Raw genomic sequence first — 25,584 nt, 5'->3', positions numbered from 1 at the left:
AAGTGAAGTTGGAAGAGACCAAAATAGAGCTGAATTTCCACCCCTCAGCAGCCCATGGAGGAGGTGAAACAGGGGAGACTTCCTTGTACGCTCTCTGAAGGACAAAAGGGTTGGCTCCTGGAGTAAGGCAGAGGGTCTGTGGCAGGATCGGCTTGCTTGGGAGGTCAGCCCGGGTCAGATGAGCTCCAGATAAGGTTCAGTGACAGTAGGAGACAGGAAGGCTACATGGATGTGGCTGGGAAAGTCACTGCAGACTTTGAGGATTGAGTTCAGGATGGCATGAAGGCAACAATAGGGCCAGTGCTCCCTGCCCAGAGAAGTCACTCCCAGACTTAACTCTTCAGGCTAAGGATGAAGGAGCACCTTTAGCATCAAGTCAGATGGGTAGCAGTGGACAGCTCTTCGTGTTTAGGGCATCATCTTTGCTCTGAGCATGGTGCTATGCTCCCTGAAGCGGGGTGATGCGAGTAGTCAGTGCTGGGCTGTGAGTCTCCTGGGACTCTGTTGGCCAGGTCTCTAAACAGAGTCTGGGATAAGGCTGTCTGATTTATCCCAGACTGAAGGAATGACTCCTGGCTAGAAAGACTACCAAGAAAAAGTTTACTAACAGGGATTCCTTTATAAGGTAAAGATGGGTTCTGACGCTACTCCAAACTTACCTGTTTTTCTAAATTTCTTCTGTTCTTGTAATCCAGACATCATCTGCTTATATCTGACTAATTGTTACTGTAAATTTGCAACTAATATTCAGTGAAAGTGATTCATACCTTCTGGCCAGGCCCCGGCTTTACAGAGCAGCTGGTGCCATAGCACCATGTTTCCTCAGTTTTTCTAGCTGAGAGCACATCTCATCCGAGGTCTACTGACACTGCGTCACTGCTGCTGCTCAGAGGGCATGATGAGCTCTTTGCTAGCCCCAGCCATCCCTGTTCTCCTGGATGAAGCAGCAACGGGGAACTGAGTAACCTGTAATCTGAGTAAATCAAAGGAATGGTTTTGATTATGCCAGATGCCCTGGACCATTAGTGCATTACAGGGAGGGAGAGATCTTAACTGCAGCAGCAGGTCTGCCTGGGCATCCCCCAACAGGGTAGTGAGAGTGTGATGGTTTCTGACGAGACCACCATCCTTCCTCTACTCAACACACTTTTATTTGGGGTTTTCTGCTGTGCGTAAACACTGAGAGGACGAACAGCCAAGAAGGGATGACTCTCAGCCATGCTGGAGACTTGGTGATGACTCAGAGGTGGTGCTGGTTCACAGGCCCTCTGCAGCTTTATATCACAGGGCTGGCATTGTCGACTGAGGCAGTGGTGGGGCTGGAAAGGCTGCCAGCACACTCTCATCACTAGCAACCCTGACAAGGATGCAGTGACTTCTTGGCAACTTTTAGCACATTCTCTGCCAAAAAATGTCCCAAATGTTCACCTGCTTCCATCTGACTTAATCTTCCCTGAACACAAGTGACCGGGCTTAGTCACGGGATTGCAGGTGAGGGTGCAAGCTTTGCCTTTATGTGATAGCACAAAAGCCTACTGAAAATGCCTGGCCTGACACATCTGAGAATCATATTTACCTTGTTTCGTGTCTGTATCACACTGGAAACTCATCATAGTCCTGTGGTAGATTAATGCATCATGGTGACCACCCATGACACCGGCTCAAGCGATCTCTGTGGCACTTGAGGACCTCCTGTGGCAGCTTCATCCACCCTGGAGAACTGCTCAGCTTTAGCAGCTGATCCTTGCAAGAAGCAGCTCTTGGTACCACCTTCCAGCCAGAGCTGCTGTAGGAAAGCTGTTGTGAGAGCCAGGTGCACGCTTACTCTCCTGAGGTGGATGCAATGCCCTCCCTGTCCTGCTGGAGACAGCCCTTCTGTATGAAAACATGTCACCCAGCTGCTATCATGGGAGATGGCAGGAACGGCTAAGAAGCATATTCAGAAGAGCTCAAAGAGTAAAGCAGACTTCTTTCCCTGGGAAAAAAAAAAAATAAAATAATATATATATATATACACTCAAGACAGGACACAGATTTATTGCCTCCCCTCTTCCTCGCCTTGAGGAAGGTAACTGAAGCAATGATACATTATCCTGAATGGAAATGCAAAAGCAAAGGAGTGAACTGCAGGAGCAAGGAGTGAAGAAGGCAGGTGGTTGGAGGAGCAGCTTATCAATAGCACATTGCCCAAGTCAGGCCAAGTGCTGTGTGTAACCTGCTCTTGACGCTGGATTTGAAACCCTTTGGTATTGTCTTTTATTACTCTTCACTGGAGGAATTTCTCAGTTGCAGCAAAGTATGTTTTGGTGACGTTTATATCCCTCAGTCTGAGGAGATGTTGACAATCTCACTTCCTATAAACTGCAATGCTGCAATTGCTTAATGCAGAGTGTTGCCACATTACTAGTTTTTCAGATAGAGCATTACAAGTTTCTAACCTCTCATTCAAATGATTTGATGAAAATATCATGATTGTTTTATTGCTATAGCCATAAACATCAGATGCTGAGCAAGTTCCAGTCCAAACAGCCTAAAACCCCATTTACTTCAATAAAATTACCACGACTAATTTGTATCTTTCCATTTGAGAACGTGTTCACACATGGAGCAAATTAACTATTTTCAGATAAAATTACCAGTTAATACCAGTAAATTATTATTATTTTGACTTGCACTAACAGTTGCTAATAATACAAGATGGGGAGGGAGAGTAACACATGTCTGTACCAGCTGTTGTTTCACTCTTATCCAAAAAGCATGAAGAAGTTGTTGGCAGTCATTGCAAAAGGATTTTCTTTCTTCCTCTTCAAGCACAAGTGTAACAGCTGTTGCCTCTGGCAAGTGTAATTTTTGCCCTATTGATGCTCATCCCATACAGAATTTTGTAACAGACCAAACAAAAAACCCCAACAAATGGTAAAAGTTGTGCAATGAATTGAACTCGTTTTCTATGGTTGGCACACAAATAAGGAAAAAGAATAATCGGGTCACATGAAGATGTAATGGCCCTGAAACGAGACCTGTCCCTTTCACTAACCTAGGAAGAAGGGCAGCAGCAGCAGAAATTATCACCACTTGTCGCTTGGCAGAGAGCTGCCTTAGATTTCTTACAAGTCCTTTTCTGTTGCTGTATCAACAACTGCACTCCTTCTCCCTCTTGGCAACAAGTTGCTTTCTTGATAGAAACTTTATTTGTTCTACATTGAGCCATGAGAAAATGCCCACCTTGTGACAACTAAATGTCATGGCAGGGCTCCCCTGTGTGTGGCTGCTCACCTGCTCTGCTCTCTGCTGCTGGCAGACACTTTTGCAAGCTGTGTCTGGTTCAGAAATACGATGTCTCCTCACCTGAGCTGATGAAGTAGATGGAAACACGTAATTCTGGTGGGGCACACAGCTTTTTCTTACAGTTGTTCAGTGTCATGGCCACAAGAACAATTTTCTCAGGGGAAGCTCTGTCAAGGCAGCCTGGGTAGTACAGCAACCAGCAACCCATGTGGCATTAGCCCTACAGGGCAGCAAAACCTTTACTGAGCAAAACCCATCCCTATTACTAGGTATCACAGGAAAACAAATCACCTTCTCAGTACAGGCAACTGAGTTCTGATTTTTCTTCTTTTTTGCAGCCAAGGTGCTCAGTTACAATCTTCAGTATCATCCCTGATTTCTCTCAGCTGGCTGTGGGGTTTTTACACCCTATGTAACCTCCACAGTTTGGTTTCTTTTTTTCTCTCCTTTTCATTCTCAGGACTTCACCTTTGTCCCTCTGTCTCACCAGTATGTTGCACTATATCCTGGTAGTGTCCAAAAAGCCTTCGGTTTGAGGTGAAACAATTTAGATCAGCTCACTGCAAGATAGTTTTAAAAGATATTGACTAGTATTAAGGACTTTGAATTCCCTTATTAAAAATGCAGTGGGTTAATCACAACAGAAGTCTTAAGTACATCATTTTAATTGCGTGCCCAGAGATCCAGTGCATCAAACTCCAGGGTTACATTTCTTGAGCTACAGTAGTACTTTTTTTTCTGTCAGACCTAATGGGCAACACGGTCAAAAGCAAATTCTAGACCTAGTCCTCCTTCCCAGGGAGCGAGTTTTGATTAATAAAGGGGAAGGTGCAGGGCAGCTAGAAACTATCACATATGCAAGGAGCTAAAATAATTTGTGATACTTCAGGACAAACCACTTTCACTCAGAAGGGCAGAGGACCAGGGTGGAGGACTCCCACAGTTTAATTCCAGCTAAATTGAGAGATGCCCAACTATCATGCATACTATAGCAGTATGATTTGTCATGACCAAAAGTCATGACCTTGATGTGGAAATGACTAGGCAAAATCCAGTCATTTGTTCTTATGCAGAAAGAGGAATTAGAATACTGAATTAGCTTGAAAAATCTATGCATCTTTATCCTGCAAAGCCAGGGACAAGTCACAGCAGTTATTTTTACATAGAATTCTCTGTTGAAATCAAGGGCAAATGAAGTCAAAGGTGCCATCTGGCCCTTCAGTAGTTCATTGTATGCTGTTAGCTTTGCAAAATTCAAGGAAGGTGATGTTAACCATCCAGCACGAGCAACTGCTGCTGGAGCTGTTCCTTGGCTGAAGTGCTGTTCAGCCAGAGTCTGGCAACTCCTCCAAAGTATATTTAATTTAGCAGTGTAATTTTTTGAGCATATTTCTTAAGAAGCAGCAGCCACTGGTATGACACAGATCCACCTGCTATCCAGTCTGAAGCAGGTCTACTCGAACAAGTGATGGCAGGATCTGGGATACCTGGCTAAAATTTCTGGCTCAGGATTTGATCTGTTGCATGATTTTTGGCAAAGCATTTCTCATTATAGCTCTTTACCTTCCAGTTTGGCAAGTTGCAAGCACTTTATGAGAAAGGCTCAGTATAATCCTCTCTTTATACGAAGCCTAATGAAACAGGACTCTGATCTCAGCAGTTCATCTAGACCAAACATGTTGAACTTACTTTTTTTAGCTAGGTATCTCCGAAAAAAAAAGAAGGGCTCAGCAGTCTGTTTGCCAGCAGCAGCACACTGAGATTACTGGGAGACTGCAAAGAAATCTGGGATCTTCTTTAGAACGGCAGGACCAGTCACATAACAAAACCAGGCAAAACTTGCTTTCAGTGAGATCCCCAACCAGAGTCCTCTCACCCGACTGGTGCTGGTTTAGACACTGCTGTAATAGAAACGATTGTAGTGAAATCATAGAACTTGTGCACAACCGGTTGTGGATCACACAACTGCTGATGTGTCTAATAGGACATATCTACTGGCTTTTCTTCCTTGCTCTGGAAATCCCTGCTAGCCTTTAAATGTTCAGGCCTTTACAGAATCCTATGAAATTCTGGATGGAAATAACCCTCTATGTGAAGAAGCTAATCACCACATAGTTACCTGGCATCAGGGTGCCAGCCACACTGCTGCAGCATGGCGGGTCCCATGCAGATGTGCTGCATGCAGTGGCACCCAGAAGGAGAAGCTGGCTCTGCTGGAGGTGCTGGCAGCAGGGAGGCAGCACCCTGCCCTGAGTCCCTCCTGAGCTATTGAAATAATTCCTGGATTTACTCGCTGTTTGAGGCTTAGAGTGCAAGGAGAGGTCAAAAAACCAAGAAAATAAATTACTTCTTTGTCAGCAGTTTTTGAGGGAACACCATGTTTTTCCCACTGGCTGATGCTGAAAGCCATACAACCTGTGGCTGAAATGTCTTCTAGCAGGAGGGAGAAAATAGTAAACACAGCTTTTTTGTTTCCTCACTTAAAAGAATTTTTTTGTTACAGTCAGCAAAGGAACAACAATACAAGCTGGAAAACAAACTAATTTTAAAGGCTTCTTGTAGGACATCAGCATCCGTTTTGTTCCTGAAAGCTGCACTGAATTATTTAACTATCATGGTACAAGCTGCTGGTGTAGTTTCTAGTGGAGACAGGGAGACAATCCAGCCGATCCCTGCCTCAGGTGATGTGCCTCAATGGAACTGGTGCTACAAACAAGCTTGGGCTCTCTGGCAGGAAAAAGACCCCTCCCAGAAAGCCCCTGGGAGCCTCAGGCAAAGAAATCTGATGCAGGTCAGGTAGTGCCAGTGCTGGGAGCTGCCCCAGCCGTGTCAGGGACATGATCCCAGCATGAACCAACCCACACATGCAAGCAGGGGCAGCCAGGCAGGAGGGCGAAGCATGGGGGTGACCCTCCACAGTCTCCCTTGGTGCCCGGCTGGGCTGAGGCTGCCCAGGGAGACCCTCCAGCTGGTGACACTCCATCCATTTCCATTATGCCACCTTCAGAAAAATATTTTCTATCTTTGAAATAGTGGAGTAGGAAAAGCTAAAAGGACTATCTGTTCACAGGGTATCTTTGTTCCAGCAGTTAATGAGCAGATTCGGTAGACTGAGTGATGTCTCCTCCACTAAATTGTTCACACCAGAGGTCACAGTGGCTCTTTCAAGGGCACTGGCTTTATGTTAGCTGTCTCTGTACACGAGAGGATGGATAACCTTTATTTTTCAGTACTCAGGGGTCAAACCCTACAAGGCGCTGATCACTTTCTAGAAGGCATTATCACCCATTAACAAATGAGGTGTCTTAGCACCTCTCAGGAGGTGATCAGCATCTGGCAGAATAAAAGGCTGCAGGGCTGAGCTACCCAGACAGCCCACACAGCAATAAATTAGACATCACAATTGCTGTGCTGGCAAATGTATTAGTCGCTCACACTCAGCAATGCTTCTTGCACAGCTGGGCACACTGACATTAAACCTTACCTGCACAGGGAAATGACTCTTTCTTGCAAATATTTTCAAGAGCCAGTCTCTTGCACATGGTTTGAGGAAACATAGATATCGTGCACTCCCCTGCACATGGCCACCAGGAACTTCTGTAATTTGCTTTGTCTGCTTAGAGAGGAACTGCCGGATACTGCATGCTTTTTAAAAATCCGTATTTGATAGTTATTTCAACACGTGACCACATTCCCTATGAAAAGAAGCCAGTTGGATTTGTTTTCCTTTTCCAAGTTGTATTTTCCAGAATTTGGGCTTTTGCTACGTAAGTTTGGATTTGATTGCTTCCAAGTTTTCTAGTTTATACCTTTTGGTATTTTGACCTAAGGTCACACACAGAGACTATAACCACCAAAGAAAATGCCTTAGACCAACAATCTCAAATTGATCTCTTCCCAGCTCAAGTTTTGTTAAATTAGGGAACTCCAAATTTGAACACAGTACAAATCACCTTACACATGCCATATCTGCACAGTGGTAATGAACTGTGATAATGAATGAGTCAGCAGAGGGATTTTGGTGCCAATGATTTTGGTACTCCCCTCTTAATCATTGTAGTGTTTTTATTTTAGACCTCAGAAAGCATCTACAGGCTGGTTTGCAGCACCTTGGCATAGCAACCACTTCGCAGTTCCAGTGCACTGACTGTTACTATTGTGCTGCATAAACTGAGTTCAAAAATCCCCCTGCACCAGAAATCATGGGGAAACTGTATTTTAAAGTTAGATTTTAAGACCTTACTCTTTAGGATTTTTTTTTTTTTCAAATGTGCAAACTGATTATTCCTTTGTTTCAATATGAAAGGTGATGGAGGTTTGTCGGAGCTGTAAGAAAGACCAAAAATGTAACCTTAGAGCCAAATAAATTCTCTTTTTTATTTGGTGGGAGAAGCTTGATTTTGGTCAAATGACCACTGAGGTTTATCAGCAAAACCATAGGTATAAAAAACATTGCACTTGAACAGTACAATTAATTCAGCCACATTACATATGTGCCATGCAGGAACTTCTATTCCTTTCCTATGTAAATGAGTATGGTTGTTTACATGATCAAGTATAGACACCAATTTTCTCAAGATGTGCAATGCAGACTGGGTGCTACTACTGGAATGTGAACGTCCCACTTTGTTGACTGGTGGGTATTTTTGTTGTGTGACCTTCATGTCACACAATGAGGAGCATCAGTTATCAAAAAGGCTGGGCAAGTGAAATGCTGCTGGAGAGCTTGGGAATTTGTTGTGTGGTCAGCTAACAAAAAAACAAATATAAAGAAACTACCCGCTCTGGATTAACTGGTGTAAGGTGTATCCACGTTACCACAGTTTGCCCTTACTTTTGATACGTTGGTCATTTCAGACACATTGAAGAAACCACCTACCTTTACCTGCAAGAACCTAAAAAGAAACATAAAAGGAAGGGTAAACAAATGCAGGCCATGAACTTCCCTTTAAAGAACTGTGATATATAATTGACTCCTGTGTCTGGGGAGTTATTTTGCCTTTCATTTCATGATCAGCACAGATAATTGAAAGGTCTTAGAGCAGTTTAACAAGCGCAACATATGGGAGAAGCTCACTGTAAGGAGATTTAATTGGCTATGCACTAAACAAGGTGTAGCAGCAGCAGCTTCCCAACCCTTGATGAACAGAGCAATTCCTTCCAGCCATCAGTAGCTATTGGAAAGTGAAGCACCCTTCCCTGCAATTTGCCCAGGTTCCCTCTAATGTTAAAGGGAGAGCCAGGCACCCCAGAGGGACGTTCATGCTGACCCACCCAGGTGCCTCTCCAGTGATGGGACAAGTAAGGTCTGAAGTGCATACCCTCTCCTTCAGCTACAGAGGGAGCCCAGATGACTTCAATTTATTGGCAGTGGTGCTGTAGGTGGGAGGGTGTAAGGTCCAGGGCACTGTAGGGTTGTGAGTGAGGAAAATCTGAATGATCAGTCCACATAGCTGAAGAAAAACATTTAAACTAGATACTCATCTTTCATTAGGCTAAAGTTAGATGAGATAAATCCTATCATAATGACCGGTTTGTTTCTAGAAGCAATCATCTCCCCTGAAGGTACATCTCCATTACTTCTCAGCCTTGCTATTGACAGAACAATATTAATTTTGGTTTTATATGAAGGTTATTGTGTTGTGAAGAAATGAACGTACTTGCAGAGAAAAAAATGTATGTGGGGAATGTAAAATATTTGAAATCCCTCATCTCACTTCTAAGTGACTGCTTTTTGTAGATTTTAAGTAGATGACATGGTGTCCCTAAATTATGAAATTAAAAGCCTAAATGGCATTAGTCACATTACTAATATTACTCAGAGGTTCCCACCTCCCTGAAGTCAGACCTTACCGCGTTTGTCTTCTCTCTGCTGCTCAGTTAGGAACGCATGTATGCAAACCAAGTATTAGAGCAAAGAACAGGTCTTCAGCACCGCACACCAAACCTGCTGCCTGCAGTCCTTCCCCAGTCACCATGCACAGAAGAGGGGTAACAGAGGACCAGACCCAGAATGCATCTTCCTGTCCCAACCTCATTTATGGGAAGAAGAGTCTCATTTTAAATCAGCAGGAGAAAGATGCCTAGGCTTCAATTACCCAATAAAAAACCCCAAAACCAACATACACACACACCACAAAACCTAAAACTTTGTAATATATAACTCTGTAATGCATAAAATGCAGCTGGGAGTAGTTCTAACAATCAAGCTGTAATGTTTCCTACAGATGAAACTGAGATGCAACCAATACACAGTGTGCTGATCAAGAAAGTAGTTTCAAGGTCTCATATGGTCCCTTTTTCTGCTTGAACTGAAATACAGACCATCTCTCCCTCTTTTTTGTTATGGCATGACTCTTCAGCAACTGCAGTTCCAACCACCACTTGATTTTCTCTTTCTAAGAAATTCTGGAGTGCCTCTCTTTATACTAAATTATTGCTGCTCTAGTGGAGAATAGAAGAGATCCTGTTACACTATTTTTGGTCCATTAAGTTTCCAATTAATTTGGTTTTGATGTTGAAAAGCACTAATTAATGCTTTTAATGTGTAATATTAGTAATGCCCTACAATTGAGTTAATATCAGTTTTAAGGAAAAATAGAAAATATTTATTCCCAATGAAATATATAGTAGAATTAAAGGCTGAGAATCTTTAGAAATTACTTAAGAGTAAAAAAATGTATGGAACTAATTGCTAGTATCTCATAACCAAGCATTCTGAATCCAGAAAATTAAATTTAGTCTTTTAAAAAACTTGAAAGAGACTAAATAAAAAAATTATCAGCTGGTACAATTCACAATGAAACCTCTCAAACAGCCCAAACTCTTGTCTGTTGTGTCTGAAGCTTTTTAATATTTGGCTTTAAAGACACAGGATACGATTTCCAAATAGATTCCTCCTATGTAATTACTGAAAGGGAGTAGTTAATTCTTGTTTTTAAACTTGTAATTACATATTTGGATAAGTCTAACCACATCTCTGAGCATCCTGCGTTTCTAAGCAATCCTGTGCTTGAAAATAATTATTACACCATTGCAGCATTTTCTTGATTCACTTTTATGTCCCTAATACCATGCTTACAACCCAAACTTTATTTTAACACAGGGCTTTCTTCATCTGAGGATTTGCTTAATTTTGGTAGAGCTTACCAAAAATTTCAGACTGTAAACACCAACCACAAAGTCCTTGTAGAGGATGCTACTGTATGCTCTTCACAATGATTTGAAATAAATGTTATCAAACATGCATCACTTTCCATTTTAGCTTTTTGAGGCAGACTCGCAGATTCTCAAATGCAACACAAAGGCAAACATGGCATGTTACACTTCGGTTACACTGGACTGACACTCGCAGCGCTGGGGCAGCACAAAGCAGCAGATCGTGCTAGCAAGTCTCACCCGTAATTAGATATCGACTTATTGACTTGGAAGGAAGGTTGTGCTGCCCAGGACACCACCAGGAGCCTGAGCCCCAGCTCCAGCTCCCTGTAATTCAAAAATTGCTTTTGAGCTCTTTCCCCAGCTCTCCCAAAGGAGAGGTTCTTCCTCAGTGGGGGAAGACAGCTGTGCTGGAGCCCTCCCCTGCACCCAGCGCTGTGCTCCAGGTTTCCCAGCCCTCTGGGCAGGGGGCATCACCAGGGCCAGGTACCCCCATGGGGCACATCAGCACCCGGCGCCCAGGCACCTGCAGCTGTACAGCAGCAGGCGGTGACCGGCCGGGTTAGTCCCTCGGTCTCAGGGGCCCCATTTCAGAGCTGCTGTGCTGCTGCGGCTGTGACTCCACTGGTTCCTTACCCAGCCCTAACAATTAGACTTGGCAACCATTAACTTAGCTAAGTAAGAACATTAGCTTTCAAATATAGCTTGTCCACTAGGTTTTCAACAATCTTAGCTGCATGAAACCTGATGATATCTTGTACGCCAAGCAGACTGATTTTTCCAGGGTAGCTGAACCTTTTCAATTGGCATACAACTTGCATATAGTATCAGTTGCAGCATCTCCCCTCTTCACTGTGTCTTCGTTTCTTCTTCTCTGTCTGCACAGGATCTCATTGCTTTCTTCCAGTGTTTTGAGTTTGGACCCCCACACACTGTCACACATCCACTTCCACATATCTCTCTCCAATTCTTTGCTGGTGCCACTGACACAGAGCTTGCTCCCTTGTTTTTGTCCTCTTGCTCCTCTGCTTGCTCCTGGTTCCATTTTCTCTCATCTCCTTAATTGCCTCATTTTCATTTTATCTCTTTAGTTACTCACCATTCTCTGCCTCTTTATAATTTAAATAAATTAATCTGTTAATCCTCTTATTGTTTACAAACAACCTCTCCCCCACCCCTGATAGCTACTCTTTATACATATGCATATGCATATGCACATACATACACATATACATATACATATACATATACATATACATATACATATACATATAGGAACCTGTTGGAGGTTCCTCTTTATCTCACTCGCCAGACTCCAGCATGGGTGGTATAAAGCTCTGTCCTTGTCCTCTTTCTCTTCTATGCCTTATCTCTGGGTAATCCCAACTGCAAACATAAATTCAGCTGCTGATCAACTTAAAGATCCAGTGCTCTATTCAGTCCAGTCTCCCAAGGTGAGGTCAACCTGATCAAAAATAAAAGGGTACAGTGTAGGTGCCTCCACCTGATCCTACTGGCAGTATCTAAAGCAGGTCAGATGAATGGTCCCCAGGAAAAACCGGTTTCCCTCCCCTACATAAACAGGAAGCCCAGCTGAGTGGCTCTGGTGCTGATGCTGATGACTGCACTGTAGACACTTAAAACTGGGCAAGATGAATTGCAGGCCTTCTTCCCAAACACAACCTTGCCAGCCTCGCTGATGCCTGCTCAGATAAGCCTCACTGTCAGTACAAGCTCAAGCTCGGCTAAATCAGACCACTTCATCATGCTGCTCTTCAGTTGCTGTTTAGGCCAATGTTCATGTATGCCACAACTAGGGGGGCATCTTTGGTCCAGACCTTTCCCTGTGTCCTTATTCAGGCCATATCTAAGCCTCGCAAGGTTTGTTCTATAAATAATGTAAGACACAAAGCTTTTCTGTCTCCATCCATACAGATAAGGCTCTCATCCAAGCTGTTGCCACTTTGAATCATGCTTACTGTCGAAGCCCTTGTCCTGCCCTTAATAAAAGTAGCCCTGTCCTGCACATAATCACCTAAATGCCTCAGCAAAGGATATGGCTCTAGCTGGTCCTCCAGTGCTGTCATGTCTATCTTTGCATTTCTCCCCTAGCTCCCTACTCTCTGTCACATCAGATGAGAGACACTTGTCCTCACTTTCAAGACCTCATGGAGCCCATCCCACCTCTGTCTGTCTCAGACACAGCCTCTCATATGTAACAATCAGCCCTGCCATCACTCATCACCTGGTGGTATCACCCACTCAGTACCTTCTTGTATGCAGCCCTGCGGGTATCACACTGCCCAGCCTATCTGGGAGGAGCTGCCTGCAAACAGCTGCAAAAGTAATGCGCCTTCAAAATTCTCCTCTTCCTCACAAGAAACTTGACACGGGTTAGACTTCATTTTGTGCTGGCAAATACTGTCTCACCGACGCCTCCTGACTGTGTGCACAACCTCCTCTGTTGGGTCAGAAGCTGGGCTGTCCCACGCTACTTCATTGCCTGGAATGGTGGGCTCCTTGTCCATGAATGGCACCCTTACATGCTACAAATTAATAGATCTAAAATGGCAACAGCAGCCATCGAGTCACGATCAGCATTTGCATAATACTATAAAGTATGGTAGACTTAACCTTAAGAGGCACAGCTGTAATTTAGACATCATATATTCTGTTAATAGTGCTGGGAGAAATTGAACGTATTTGTCACTCCTTTGATGATCCTGCCACTTCTTAGAAGCATTGCAGGTTTGTTTATTAATATCTGAAAATGCGTGTTTTAAAGTCAGAGTGTTTTGGCCATGTTACAATACATACACTCAAAGGGGCAGCATTAGACTTGCACTTTTCACTTTATAATTTCTCTCCTTTCAGTGACTAACAATGTAACCTTAATTTTATATTAACTGTGTTGGTTTTTTACATATGCTTCCTTATTAAAAATAAGAGGAAAACTGCAGCTGAATAGCCTATCCCTTTAAAATCCAGAAGGACTGGGGCAGGGGACAAGCACTTATCAGACAAGTCCAGGATATTACTAGGGCCTTCCTCTCCTGGGAAAGAAGGTGAAGAAAGAGGTGGGTGTCTGCTAGTTATGTGTGAATCACGCGCCTTAGATGGTTTGCATAGACTATATTGAGGGGTTTTTCTTCTGAATTTTGTGTTTAGTAAATTTGTGTCCTTAAAGAAACTCTAACAGGGAGTCCTTGCTGCGATGGGAAACAGATTAGTCCTTACTTATAAGAAACTATTGTTCCGAAAGAGTATATGAGAATCTCAGTAGCATCACTTAGTGTTATTATCTGGTTCTGGGATTTTTTGGTAAACCTTTTTGAGCATGTATTACTGTGTTGCAGATTTAAACATTCCTCTCAAACTTTAGCTGTTTTGGTCCAAAATCAATTAAACTCATTATGGATGTGCTGAAGAGGTCTGGAATGCAAGAACTGGCTTGTATTCTAATTCTCATTTTTACCGTTTGTAGGGTATTTTAGGACATACGTGTGGAAGTGTGAGAGAAAAGGTAGGTATTAAACTGCTGGCGTGACATTTAATAGCTTTGGTACTTTCTGGACAATTTGTAAATTGTGATGAAAATGATCTTCAATGTGATGTGCAATGAATCTTTTTGTGAAGTATACTATGTGGGTTCGAGAAAAAATAGCATGAAAATGAAAATTCGGTTAAAATACCAAAGACAAAAATGATCTCCTTTTTGTTTTTGAAGTTGAAAACAGAAGACTTAGTTCCTTACTTTAAACTGAGGGATGAAATGCAATGATGCTGCAGGCACTACTGTAAGTTCAGTAAGCTTTACTTAACACGTGACGGTAGCAAACCTCTCAAAAGAAATTAGGTGGCTCCCATTTAAGTGTGCTAGTGACCGCATTATGCTCTGCTGAAGTTGGGATGGCTAACGGATTTATTTAAGATAAGTGTAAAAGAAATTGAGCTCTTTTGGTAGCTGAAATAAAGGGAGTACCATATTCTGACCAGTCATGTGCAGACTGATTATGAACTGTCTTCTGCATGTTAACAGAAATTTGAGTACATGTGATAAAAAAGAACACAATGCATAGTTCTTGGCTACCTGGAGAAAAAGATGGCGTCCTAGCAGCGATTGTTAGGTGGAAAAGGCATTGGAAATATCTTCTATCATCTAATTCTTGCTCAGTACAAGAAAGTGGGACTTTGCTCACTCTTTGTATATAGTGTTGCACAAGAAATACATGTCTGTTACCACCATCTCATCCTAAATGAAACAACATCCAGATCAGAAGTCATGAACTAGGATTCAACAAACAGTAATTCACAATTACAGTGATACTTCTCTCTCCTAACGTTGCTGACGTTCTACCTCCAAGAGGCAAAACCGAAAAGGGTAAGTATCTTGCCAAGGTGATGGTGGCATGTACCTTGTGTTGTAAAGCAAATGGGAAGGAAGTCACAACTCAGCTTGGCAAATTGACAAAGAGCTGTCATCCTGATGGTTGTAAAGAACAGTTTTGTACAGGTATGTACCTCTAGTTGCCCACTCTTCAGTGGTGAATGTGTGGTAATCGTGGTTTCTAGTTGCAAAGAAATGATTATTTATGCTGCCAAATGGGTATTTTTTAGTCTAAAATTGTATCTAATGTCTAGAGCTAAACTATTTTAGGTATTTTTATCAGTATTATTTCATTAAAGTATAGCTATGTTTCTTCTTCCTGGTTGTTTAGACATTCACAGTCAAGGAGGAACAACTGCAATAGAGACCAGGAATCAAGAGTGCCTAGAAACCAGTTTATTAACAAAATGTACAAAGTCCTCTTTTCATTGGCACTTAGCATTATTTTACCAGCAAATACTCCTGGCATAAACCCCATTCGAACTGCTCATGGACGCTAATACAGAACCACTGCCTTTACAGACACCTCACATGCTGGAACCAGGCTTAAGCTTCACTTAAATATGGCTGCATCTTCTCTTGCGTTTCCATCGACACTGCCAAGATTGCTGTTGTTGCTGAAACTGCTGCGCTGGCAAGAGTCTGTAATGAAGTGTAAAAAACCACAAACTAAGCATGGAGATTACTTGTGAGGAGTTCACCTTCCAAGCTAAACTCGCCCAGAGCGGAGCCCAGTGGCGAGGGACACCGCCCCTGTCAGCAGGGCCTCACGCTTGGGGAGCTCCAAGCTCCTCTGAAACCCATTAGCTGCAGCAACCGAGTGCCCCAAGGAGGCCAGACGAGACCTGCGATCAGAGGGACTCGCGTGGGCAGGGCTGGCCCGAGCAGGCCACCTCCTCGCCATGGCGCGTTCCTTCCCGGCGGGACAGGAGCCAGGACCGGCCCCAGACGGCGTGGTGCTGCGGACCAGGAGTGGGCTGTGCAGGGCGTGTGGTCGGAGCGCTCCCTGCGGGCTCCGGGGTCGCCCACCTTCGCGGCCGCCGGGACCTGAAGCCAAGACGGCGCAGCCGCTAGGCCCCTCCGAACCGGCGGCCGCGGCTCTGGGCCGGGCTCGCGGCGCTGGGCCGGGCTCGCGGCGCTGGGCCGTCTCCCGGCGTGCCCCGCGCGGCGCCGGCCCGCCCCGGAAACGGCGGGGCAGTCTGGGACGCGTAGTCCAGCGGCGGCGGCCGCCAGGGCCGCGTCCGGAGAATTTGAAAATTCCCGCGGCGGGCGCGGCGGTTCTCGCGAGAACTCCTCCCCGCCCCGCCCCCCGCGCCGCGGGCGAGCGACCGAGGTGGGTGCCGCGCGCGGGGGGAGGGGAGCGGCACGGCCCGGCCCGGCGCCGCGCGTCCTCCGTGGCGCAGGAGCTGAGCGCGGCGCGGCCCGGCGGGCGGAGGCTGTTACAACCGCTGCGGGAGATGCCGCCGCCCTCATCGGCACGTACGGGGGCAAAAAACGAGCTGGGGTGGGCAGTGGGCGGGCGGCAGGGAGCGGCGCGGGGGGAAGGAGGGGGCGACGGCCGTGCCGACCCCCGCCTTCCCGCTGCCCTCCCCCGTACTGGCGGGTACCGGGCGCTCCTGAGGCGGGTAGGCCGCCGCCGCCGCTGGCGCACCGCGGGCCCGCGGGGCCCCTGAGCGGGCCTGGCCGCCGTCGCCCGGCCCCTTATGTAAGTGACCCCCTGGGCTGCGGCGCCGTGCCCCGCCACACGTGGCCCGGCGGCGGCGGGGGAGGCCGGGGCGGCCGGCGGCGCGGCCTGGGCGGCGCACATGAGAGGCGGCGGCGTGCGAGGAGGCTCCGCAGCCGGGAGGCGGCCGTCAGAACCTGGGGGGCGTGGGAGATGCGGTGGCTGCCGCCGGGAGCCTTCCCTCCCTCCTGCCCTCCGCCTTCCCTCCTGCCCGGCCGGCGCACGTCCCCGCCTCTCGCTCCTTCGGTCACTTTTGGAGGGTTTTTAGCTGCTTTCTTCTAATTTTCCTTTATCCCCCCCACCCCCCTTTCGATGTCGTTTTCCAGGAGGAGGCGGGAAATTCGCTCTCTGCGTAGACCGGCGATCGCGGCAAGGGGGCCGGGTGTAACGGGGAGAGCGCAGCTTTCAGGAATCCAGCGCGTTTTTGTGTGGCGGGGTGTCTTGATTTTTGCATGAAGCGTGCATCACGCTGCAGAGTTGCTGACTGAAACAAAAGTGCTTGATTTTCATAATAAGCAGTGACTTCGGGTCTGGAGCTTCTGCCGATAGAAAGAAGCGTGGTGTCAGTCTTTCAGGTCTAATAATGGCTTCCTGATCATGTTTGGTAAAATGATGGGAAATCTAGACTTAATTCCATCGGGAGTGCTGAACCCCCTTTGGGGTGTATGGCTAAATGTCGTAGCTCAAGCACCTTCTCCAGCCCATCACTCTGGATGCTTGTATGGGTCTCGGCTGGCAGCTGTCCCTTGCCTTTGGGCACACAGCACTCTATCCTTTTCTGCTCAGGACAGCTTCTCGTTCACTTACTGCGTTGACTTTTTTTCCTGCATTGATTTGTCTGGGGTTTGCTTTTTTAAGACAGTGAAATGAACTTAATCAGGCTTCTATGAATTTTGCGCCTTCTGCCTAATAAGCTGTTGAGTACAGTATTAGAGAAACAGTGGTGACAAGGCTTTGCTGGTGTGGTATCGTTTTACTTGTCTGGTGGAGAGGATTCTTAAATTGGTAGGAGAGAATCGCCAAACGCCAGGGCCTGTTGCATGTGTTGCAGATGTTTTTGCAGTTCAGCTTGTCAGGTTGCTGTTTGTGAAAGTATGTTTCAGCATTTGGTATTCAAAAGCCGTCTGGACGTGGTCCTGGGCAGCCTGCTCTAGGGGACCCTGCTTGAGCAGGGAATTGGACCAGGTGACTTCCAGAGATTATGGAAGGCCCTTCTCTTCGTTATAATGTATGATTTTGGAATTTGTGCTGGGTGGGGCAGGTGGTGAGACGGCATACCGGTGTGGTATGCGCTGAAGGTGTCTTGCTGACTGCTGCTGACTATCAGGAAAGCAGTGTGTGTGTGTTCGGTGCTGAGACACTTAGCACCTACGTCTGTCCATGTACACCAAGCAATGTAAAAAGCATAATTTCAGAACTGACTTTAGGAACTTTTCCTATCTTAGCCACATTAGACAGGGACTACAACTCTTGAATGGAAATGTAGTTGTGTTAGAGAAGAACCGTAGGAGGTAGCTGTGTAAACTGGCTCTAGTGTCAGATTCTGATCTGTAGGTTTTGCTTGTTTTTTTATTTTAAGGAAAATCAAAGCGATGGTCTGCATCAGCTACAGGATCTTAGCTGTTGGGGGTTGTTGGGATAGAGAGCTGAAATTCTTTCTCCTTCTCACCTTCTGCTGTAGCTTTGTGGTTGTGGAGCATCTGCACAAAATCTGCAGGAGAATCTGTAGGCTGCACTCCAGTGAAATAAGCCTGATTGTAGAATTCTGAGACAGACCATCTCTGTTATGCTAGTGGCTTTTTAGACTAAAATTTAGAGTTTGGATTAAATGTAGGTTTTTTACCCAAAACACTGGGGGGAGGTTTTTGGCCTGAGTGGGAAAGACATGATCCAGTGGTACTCACTAAATCACCTGCTAACTTGCTCACTACATCCTCTTTCTGCAGGAGTAAAATATGGCAAAGTGCAAATTCACTGAGCCTGACTACTAAGGTGCAGAAAGGATCTTTTCCATCTACTGCTCCTCCAGTGCTTGTGAGTTGCTTCCTGTTTTTCTGGGGAAAATGTCAAGAAATTGAACCAGTCAATAATAATTCAGAAATTCTATAGTTGTCATCTTTACCTGTTGTTCAACGAAGTGGATGATGTTTTCCCAGAAATAACTTAGTTTTTCTTCCATTTCTTCTTTGACTTTTTCCCATTCTTTGTCCCATTTCCTTAGAAAATGTTATCTGAATACTGTCACCCAATGTTGTCCGTTCTCTGATCACCAAGTAATGCGTCCCTGAAACCCCTTTAGCTTCCACGTCTGGCAGAATGAAAATGATGCCTGCCAGTTGCAGCCATTCTCAGTGAGACAGTGAGTCTCTTAAGTGCAAGAGGGAGTTAGAAGTTGACTATTTCTTGGGTGGTGTCCTTTCTAAAAGTGAAGAGTTTTTTAGCTCTCCTTGCAGACTGAGTGTGTAGTTTCACATGTGCGTGAGGTAGCATAACAGCTTACTGCCACAAAATGGAGATGGACAAATTCCCTCTTCTTCTGTCCAGTGCATTGTCTTGCGTCCTTCCTTGTGCCAACCTTTATGCTCAATAGTTCTCTCTGCAAGCTATCTTAGTCTGGTGGAAAACTATCTACTTCTGTGGGTTAGTTTCCTTAGCTTAGCTTAGGGAGTTAACTTGGCTCATAGAGTGCTCTAAAATGTGTCAAGTCAGTGCAAGGTAAGCCGCAGGAATACAGGAGTAGAACAAAGGAGCAGATGGAGAGATGGGAGGCAGTAACCAGGCCTCTCTTTTGGTGGCAGTGAAGTCAACATGTTTTGTGAAGGCATATTTTCAGCTGCAACTGACTGTATCTTTAGCTTTTTCTTCAGTAAACCCATAACATTGTTGGACTTTGAAACTGATTTTCATGTACTGTTGTCAGTCAGAACTGACATCCCAGAACTCGGACTTTGCTGTGCGTGATTCTTTGTGAACGTGTAATACCTCAATTTTATTTTTATTTCTGTAGCTCTTAAATCCAAAAATCTATCATCAGTCTAGGACTTGTGGCATGTTCCTTTCTTTGGAAAAAGTTCATGTTTGGGAGTCATAAGTACCTAGGGTGAAGAAGAATGATAATTCTGCCAACTTTTACATGGTCCACTTTGGTATAGGATATAGCTGCAAGGTTGAATTCTGCTTTACTTCTGAACATGGAGTAAGCCTGTGGCCATTTACACTCATATGATTTCTAACAGACAGAAATTGGGATCTGATTGCAGTTGTTTTCAAAGAGAGCAGAAGCACAGTTAGTGTTGGGTATATCTCTTAAGGGGGAGGCTCTATGCCTTTTAACTAGCTCCATCTGTTTTCCCACTGTTTTCATTTTCCAGTAAACTTTGGTTTAGCTGAGCAGAATGAAGCAAGTAAAACATCCTAATAACCAGACCACTATATATACTGTTCATAATTTATGATGGATTTTATCTTCCTAGTTCCATACTGCCAAGCCAGATATCTAGGAAAAAAAAGGGTTAAAATGCCCATTGGCTTACTAGCAGAAACCTAGGCATGCCTGATGCTCTGGCATTTTCACATGCTTTTTGATGCAGTTGCACAACTGCAGCATGATTAAATTTAAAGCTACATGAGTGTCCAGGTGTTGGAGCATTACCTATTTGATGGTTCTTACTTGTGGTATTGGACTGATAAGCACATTTGATGTGTGGTGTAGATTGGACTACACTGTGTCAAGGTGTGAGCTTTCCACCGGAGAACTCTTTCTGATTTGGTGGGGAGTTTGGGGTGGTGAGTGTTTTGTTTTTCAACTCAAATCTCCCCAGTAGAGTATCTTAAAATCTGATTTCCAATTTGGTCATGCAAAGTTCTGTGCTCTTGACCTGCCCAGGTAGGCAGTGGCAAAGGAAAGGTGACTCATGGAGAGCATGCAGTTGAGAAGTTTTCTTGAATGCTGTTACCTGCCCTACTGGAAGATACTTGTTCACTCTTTTTTCTTAAAATGATCTTGCTATTATTGTGAGACATCGTATTAATAATCATGAAGTGCTTATCACACAGACTTGGTTTTCAGAGATTTTTTTTTTTTTTTTCACTACAATCATATATGCTCTTTTTGGAATTCTGTGCTGTTTTCCAAAATGCCTTAATATATATTGTCATAGTCAGTGTTTTCTCTTGGGGGAGGATTGACCAACGGAGTATTTTAAAATAGGCTACTTTGGTGGGGGGTTTATTGTTCAATGTTTTCATTAATGATCTGGATGATGGGGCAGAGTGGTATGCTCAGCAAGCTGGCTGATGATATGAAACTGGGAAGAGAGGTGATAAAACTAGTGGGTCATGTGGCCTTCCATAAGGACCTCAAGAGGCTGGAGAAATGGGCTGCTGGGAACCTCATGCAGTTCAGCAAGGGGAAGTGTGAAGTCCTGCTCCTGGGGAGGAACAGCCCCGTGCACTGGTGTGTGTTGGGGGCTGCCCAGCTGGAAAGCAGCTTGGCAAAAAAGACCCCGGGCATCCTGGTGGACACCAAGCTGAGCGTGAGCCAGCAGGGTGCCCTTGTGGCAAAGAAGGCTGGAGGTGTCCTGGGCTGCATGAGGAGGAGCTTTGCCGGTGGGTGGAGGGAGGTGATCCTTCCTCTGCTCAGCACTGATGAGGCCACACCTGGAGTGCTGGGTCCAGGCCTGGGCTCCCCAGTGTCACAAGACGGATGGAGGTACTGGAGAGAGTGCAGTGAAGCGCCACAGAGATGGTTAGAGGGGGTCAGAGCACCTCTTCTATGAGGAAGGGCTGGGAGAGCTGGGGCTGTTCATCCTGGAGAAGAGAAGGCTCAGGGGGATCTCATCGATGCATGTAATACCTGAAGGGAGGGGGTAAAGAAGATGGAGCCAGGCACTTTCCAGTGGTGCCCAGTGACAGGACCAGAGGCAATGGGCACACACTGAAGCATTTTAAAGATGCTATTCAGCAACCCAGTATATCTGTCTTAGTATTTGCTATTACGGATTACCCCTAGGACATATTAATTAAATCATTACAGTTAAACTAAGCCAGAATGCTGATAAAATTGTGGGGCATTTTACTCTGGAGCCCCAGGATGTAGTGCAAAAGTTCGTCCCACTGTTGCTTTGAAATGATAACAAGTATCAAAACACAAACGCAGCAAAACTGCTGCAAATAAGTTGTCCCACTTGGAACTTGATCTGTGCTAGTTGCGAATGCTGGCAAAGTGGTCAGGCTGGCTGCCTGTAGCAGCGTCCTGCAATACTGGCTTTGCCATTGGCAACATTTTTTTCAACATGTTGACTTGTACTTAGTGCAAGCCCCTGACTTACGCTTTCTGTGTTTCACATGTTTCATGTTGGCAGAAGATATTGGAACATATTCTCAAACAGAGTGCTTGTGGCTGAAAATATAGTAGATTCCAGTGCCCAGGCTTTAGAGCATAATTTTTCTCCACAGAAGTACAATTCATGTAAATTGTGTTTATTCATAAACATTGCCCTTTATGACTTGGTGTTGCTGTCAGAGTTTAGTCTTCAAAACTAGCTGTAACCTCCTGTGCTGTAAGGAAGGTAGTGCACACTGGAAGAAACAATCATAAAACTTTATTTGCAGGAAAACCTGTATGGTACAGTTAATGCATTAGGCTTTTGTGTGCACATTTAAGGGGCTGGCTGTACTGACTTGTAGCACAGAGTGGGAGTTCTGTTTGATGCCTGAGGTGGTCAGCTTGTAGAGCACCCAGGAACAGTCAACTGCCTGTACTGTCTTCCTTTTGAGACTTCATGAAGAAAGCAGTGGTATTTGAAAAAGATAATTCAATCTGTTTTGTCTTCTGCTGGCTTTTTCAATAACCCAGAGAACTTGCAAGACATGGTAACTTGGAGTAGTTTGTATTTCTATGTGTATGGAATATCTCTTCTTTAGCCACCTATTTAATCTTTTAACTCACTTCAGCTTTTAAGTTTTCCCACCAAAAAGTCTGTCTTGACTTACCGAAATGCGGATGCTTTGTGGAGCTCCTGTAGAAGTGTGGAAGTGTCTGAAAGGCCTAGAAATTTTTGTAAAATATTGCTGAGATGTGATAAGGACAGGCAATAGGAAGGAAGGGGCTGGGTTAAGGAATATGAGTATTTAAGTGTAGGAAAAAAATCAGTGTCTTCAGGTGCTGTGTTGTTTCCATCATAATTTTATGGAAAACTGCTTTCTACTTGATGAGCTATGAAAGCCTGTATTGCTTGTAATGTGAAAATATCAACAGTATGTTTTCTGGAAGACTTTGAGAATGAAGGTGGTTAAGAGTTTAGGATTCCTTAATGTTCGTAATGAACATGCAAAAGGTGAACAAGACAAGATGTGTGAAATCCCCTGAAGACAACTGACAAAAAAATAGCAAATTATCAAATCAAGGGAAAGGACAAATGAAACTTACACCTTTTACTGAGAAGCTTTTTAAAATATGATTTTTCTCAGATCCCGTCTTAGTAACCTATGTGAGTAGACATGAACTCGGTGTATTTTTTCTTTTCCCTGTTATTTGTCATGTCAATACAAGACAAATAACAGGAAAAAATGTTGTGTCAATCTGTGTCACTTTTTGTTTGTGATCTCATAGGCATCAGGAAAGTAAAAGGATTCTCTTTTTGCTCTGCTGCAAGATTGAAAACTGTCCTGAGTGCCAATTTTTAAGGAAAAGAGCTACAGGAGATGTATAGGAGATTATTCACTGCATCCTGATGAAACTTGTGTCAATCTCAAAAATATTTATGGCTGACATGAGTCTATTTTTGCATTTTTTTCTTTATTTACAGTGAAGAATGCGAGACCTAACAGCTCAGGTAACGAGCAGTCTGCTGCAGTTTCCAGAGGTGACTGTTCAGGCACTTGGGGAAGATGAGACATCCCTGGATTCTGTGCTGAGTGGGAAGTTTTCTGGAGGTGAGCATTTTCCATTAAATTTGGTCTTGGTGTAAAGTTGTTATTGTTTAGAGGTTACCTGAAGCATAGAGTCATAGTATCAGCTGTGTCAGGTTGGTGCTGTTAAGATGCATCAGGTTTTGCAAGAACAGAAAGGATATTCTAATGATTAAAAATGTTAATATTAAAACGTTAGCGTAGTTGACATTTGAAATGGCAACAACCTGCACCAATCTTGTATTATTAAGATAATTTAATTAAACATGCTGAGTCAGTGAGCCCTCCTCAATTTCTGATTAAATAAGAGGCAGTTTTCAAAGAAGTAATGGCGTTGCTTTGGGCAGTATTTACTTATAGCAGATCAAGCTCTATGACCATCATAACATCACACACAGAACTGTTATGGAGGCAAATCCCCCTGCTTTTTCTGTAGCCTGAATAAAAACAGGAGGAGGAGGAGGCTAACACTGTTAAGCACTGCAGCTATATTGCCAAAGTATTTAATAGGATGCAGATGAGTACCCAGTGAGAGTTGCTGAAAGAGGCTAAGCAGATTAGGTCGTTGATTTTCTAGGTGATCTGAAAGTAGAGCTGGGTGCCTATTTGGATGTCTAGGCTTCTGTTAAGACCAGGTAGAATCTGTCTCCCTGACTGTAAGTGAAGTAGTTGGGTTGCTACTTCCTTTGAGTTTGAAGTAGTTCAGTGAAACAACACGTGTTAAATTCTTCCTGTGCTCAGCATGCGTAAAAGTTTAAATTTACTCATGCAGTGCCCACTTTAAGATAATTTTTTGAAGTCAAATCCCTGCCCAAATTAGACATGTGTCAAGTGAAATGAATAAACTAGCAGTGAATTGGCTTAGATTTGTTCTATTTGAAGTATGCTTTAAGACTTGTATTCCTGTATGTATTTAGATGATTTCTAGCAAAAACAAGCTGATTATGGTATAAACGCTGTAGATCAATATACTGTAATCTTTATCCCAAACAATCAGAGTTTTTCAGTGCAGGAATGAAAAGTACAAATGCAAAATAATAAGGTTGTTAATTTTAAGATGCATTGCATGAGGATTTCAGTGTGTGATTTTTGATACTTGACCAGAACTAGGTATGTTGATCTTCCTCTGTTAGGTACTTTTATTGAAGGAAGGGGGCAGTGGCAGTGATTTTTCAGTTGTTCCCAGTCTCCTGTCGGAAATTTGCTTTAGTCAGCTTTCTTTTCTCTTACAGGGAGAAATGGCCTAGCATGGTTGGCGTGTGGTCCTCAACTTGAGGTGGTGAGCTCTGTGACAGGAGAGCGGCTCTCTGCATACCGTTTCAGTGGAGTAAATGAACAGCCTCCCACTGTTCGTGTGGTAAAGGAGTTTTCCTGGCAGAAGAGAACTGGACTGCTGGTTGGGTTGGAAGAAGCAGAGGGAAGCGTTCTCTGTCTGTACGACCTTGGAATATCAAGAGTGGTTAAAGCAGTTGTTCTTCCAGGAAGGGTATGTACTTTTTAATTGGAGAAACAAAGCTTTCATGTTGGTTAGGTGCTGCATAATCCTGTTTCAGGAAAAGCTTTGGAGCGCCTCTTTGTAGGAGGTATTTTTTCTGCACTGCATTAGCATTCTGTCATTTTAGAGTATATAGTCAGGAGAGCCTTGATGGAAAATCTTGGGCTTAACGGTACCATTATCTTTTGAGTTTACTGATAGTAAAACAATTTTCTGTTTTTACTGTAGAGCACATAGTTACCTAATTCTCCACTTAAACAAAAAGGCATTGAAAATGAACTTTTTGTGTGTGAGTGAAAAGGAAAAAAACCCCACCCCTCTTTAAAGTCTCTGGAACATACATTTCCTAAATGGTTTATTTCTGTTAGAAATGCTGTCTTTAAAATATCTCAAACGTCCATAGTTGTGCTGTAAATGATTTAGGCCCATTCCCATGAATGTCAGACTAGCAAGCAGGTGACTTTAGAGCAGAACAGATTGTTATGTTGACTTAGGATACGACAAAAGAGCTTTTAGTGAGTTATCTGATGGATTATCGAGAGCTTGACTTTGCATCTGCAGTCCTTGATTCTCTGCTTATGGAATATTGTGTTTATGTGAACTAGTGTAGCGTTACTAATT

At 44.2% G+C, this 25,584-nt stretch overlaps 1 protein-coding gene across 3 annotated transcripts in view; it reads left to right on the top strand.

Annotated features, from left to right (window-relative positions):
• Window positions 1-16,145: 16,145 nt before the first annotated feature.
• AHCTF1 (AT-hook containing transcription factor 1) overlaps window positions 16,146-25,584 on the top strand; it is a 56,814-nt gene continuing 47,375 nt past the window's right edge. Inside the window, exons 1-4 of one of the 3 annotated variants that reach the window (XM_074896882.1) lie at window positions 17,117-17,131; window positions 18,503-18,590; window positions 23,366-23,492; window positions 24,701-24,954. In XM_074896882.1, the coding sequence (XP_074752983.1) occupies window positions 23,372-23,492; window positions 24,701-24,954 (375 nt within the window). In that variant the 5' untranslated portion in view covers window positions 17,117-17,131; window positions 18,503-18,590; window positions 23,366-23,371. The other 2 variants (XM_074896883.1, XM_074896881.1) reach the window with 2 other exon arrangements.

Source organism: Athene noctua, chromosome 1, assembly GCF_965140245.1.
Source record: "Athene noctua chromosome 1, bAthNoc1.hap1.1, whole genome shotgun sequence".
Classification (NCBI taxonomy): Eukaryota; Metazoa; Chordata; class Aves; order Strigiformes; family Strigidae; genus Athene; species Athene noctua.
Note: the sequence above shows the minus strand (reverse complement) of the source record. Positions and strands in the feature narration are given on the sequence as shown.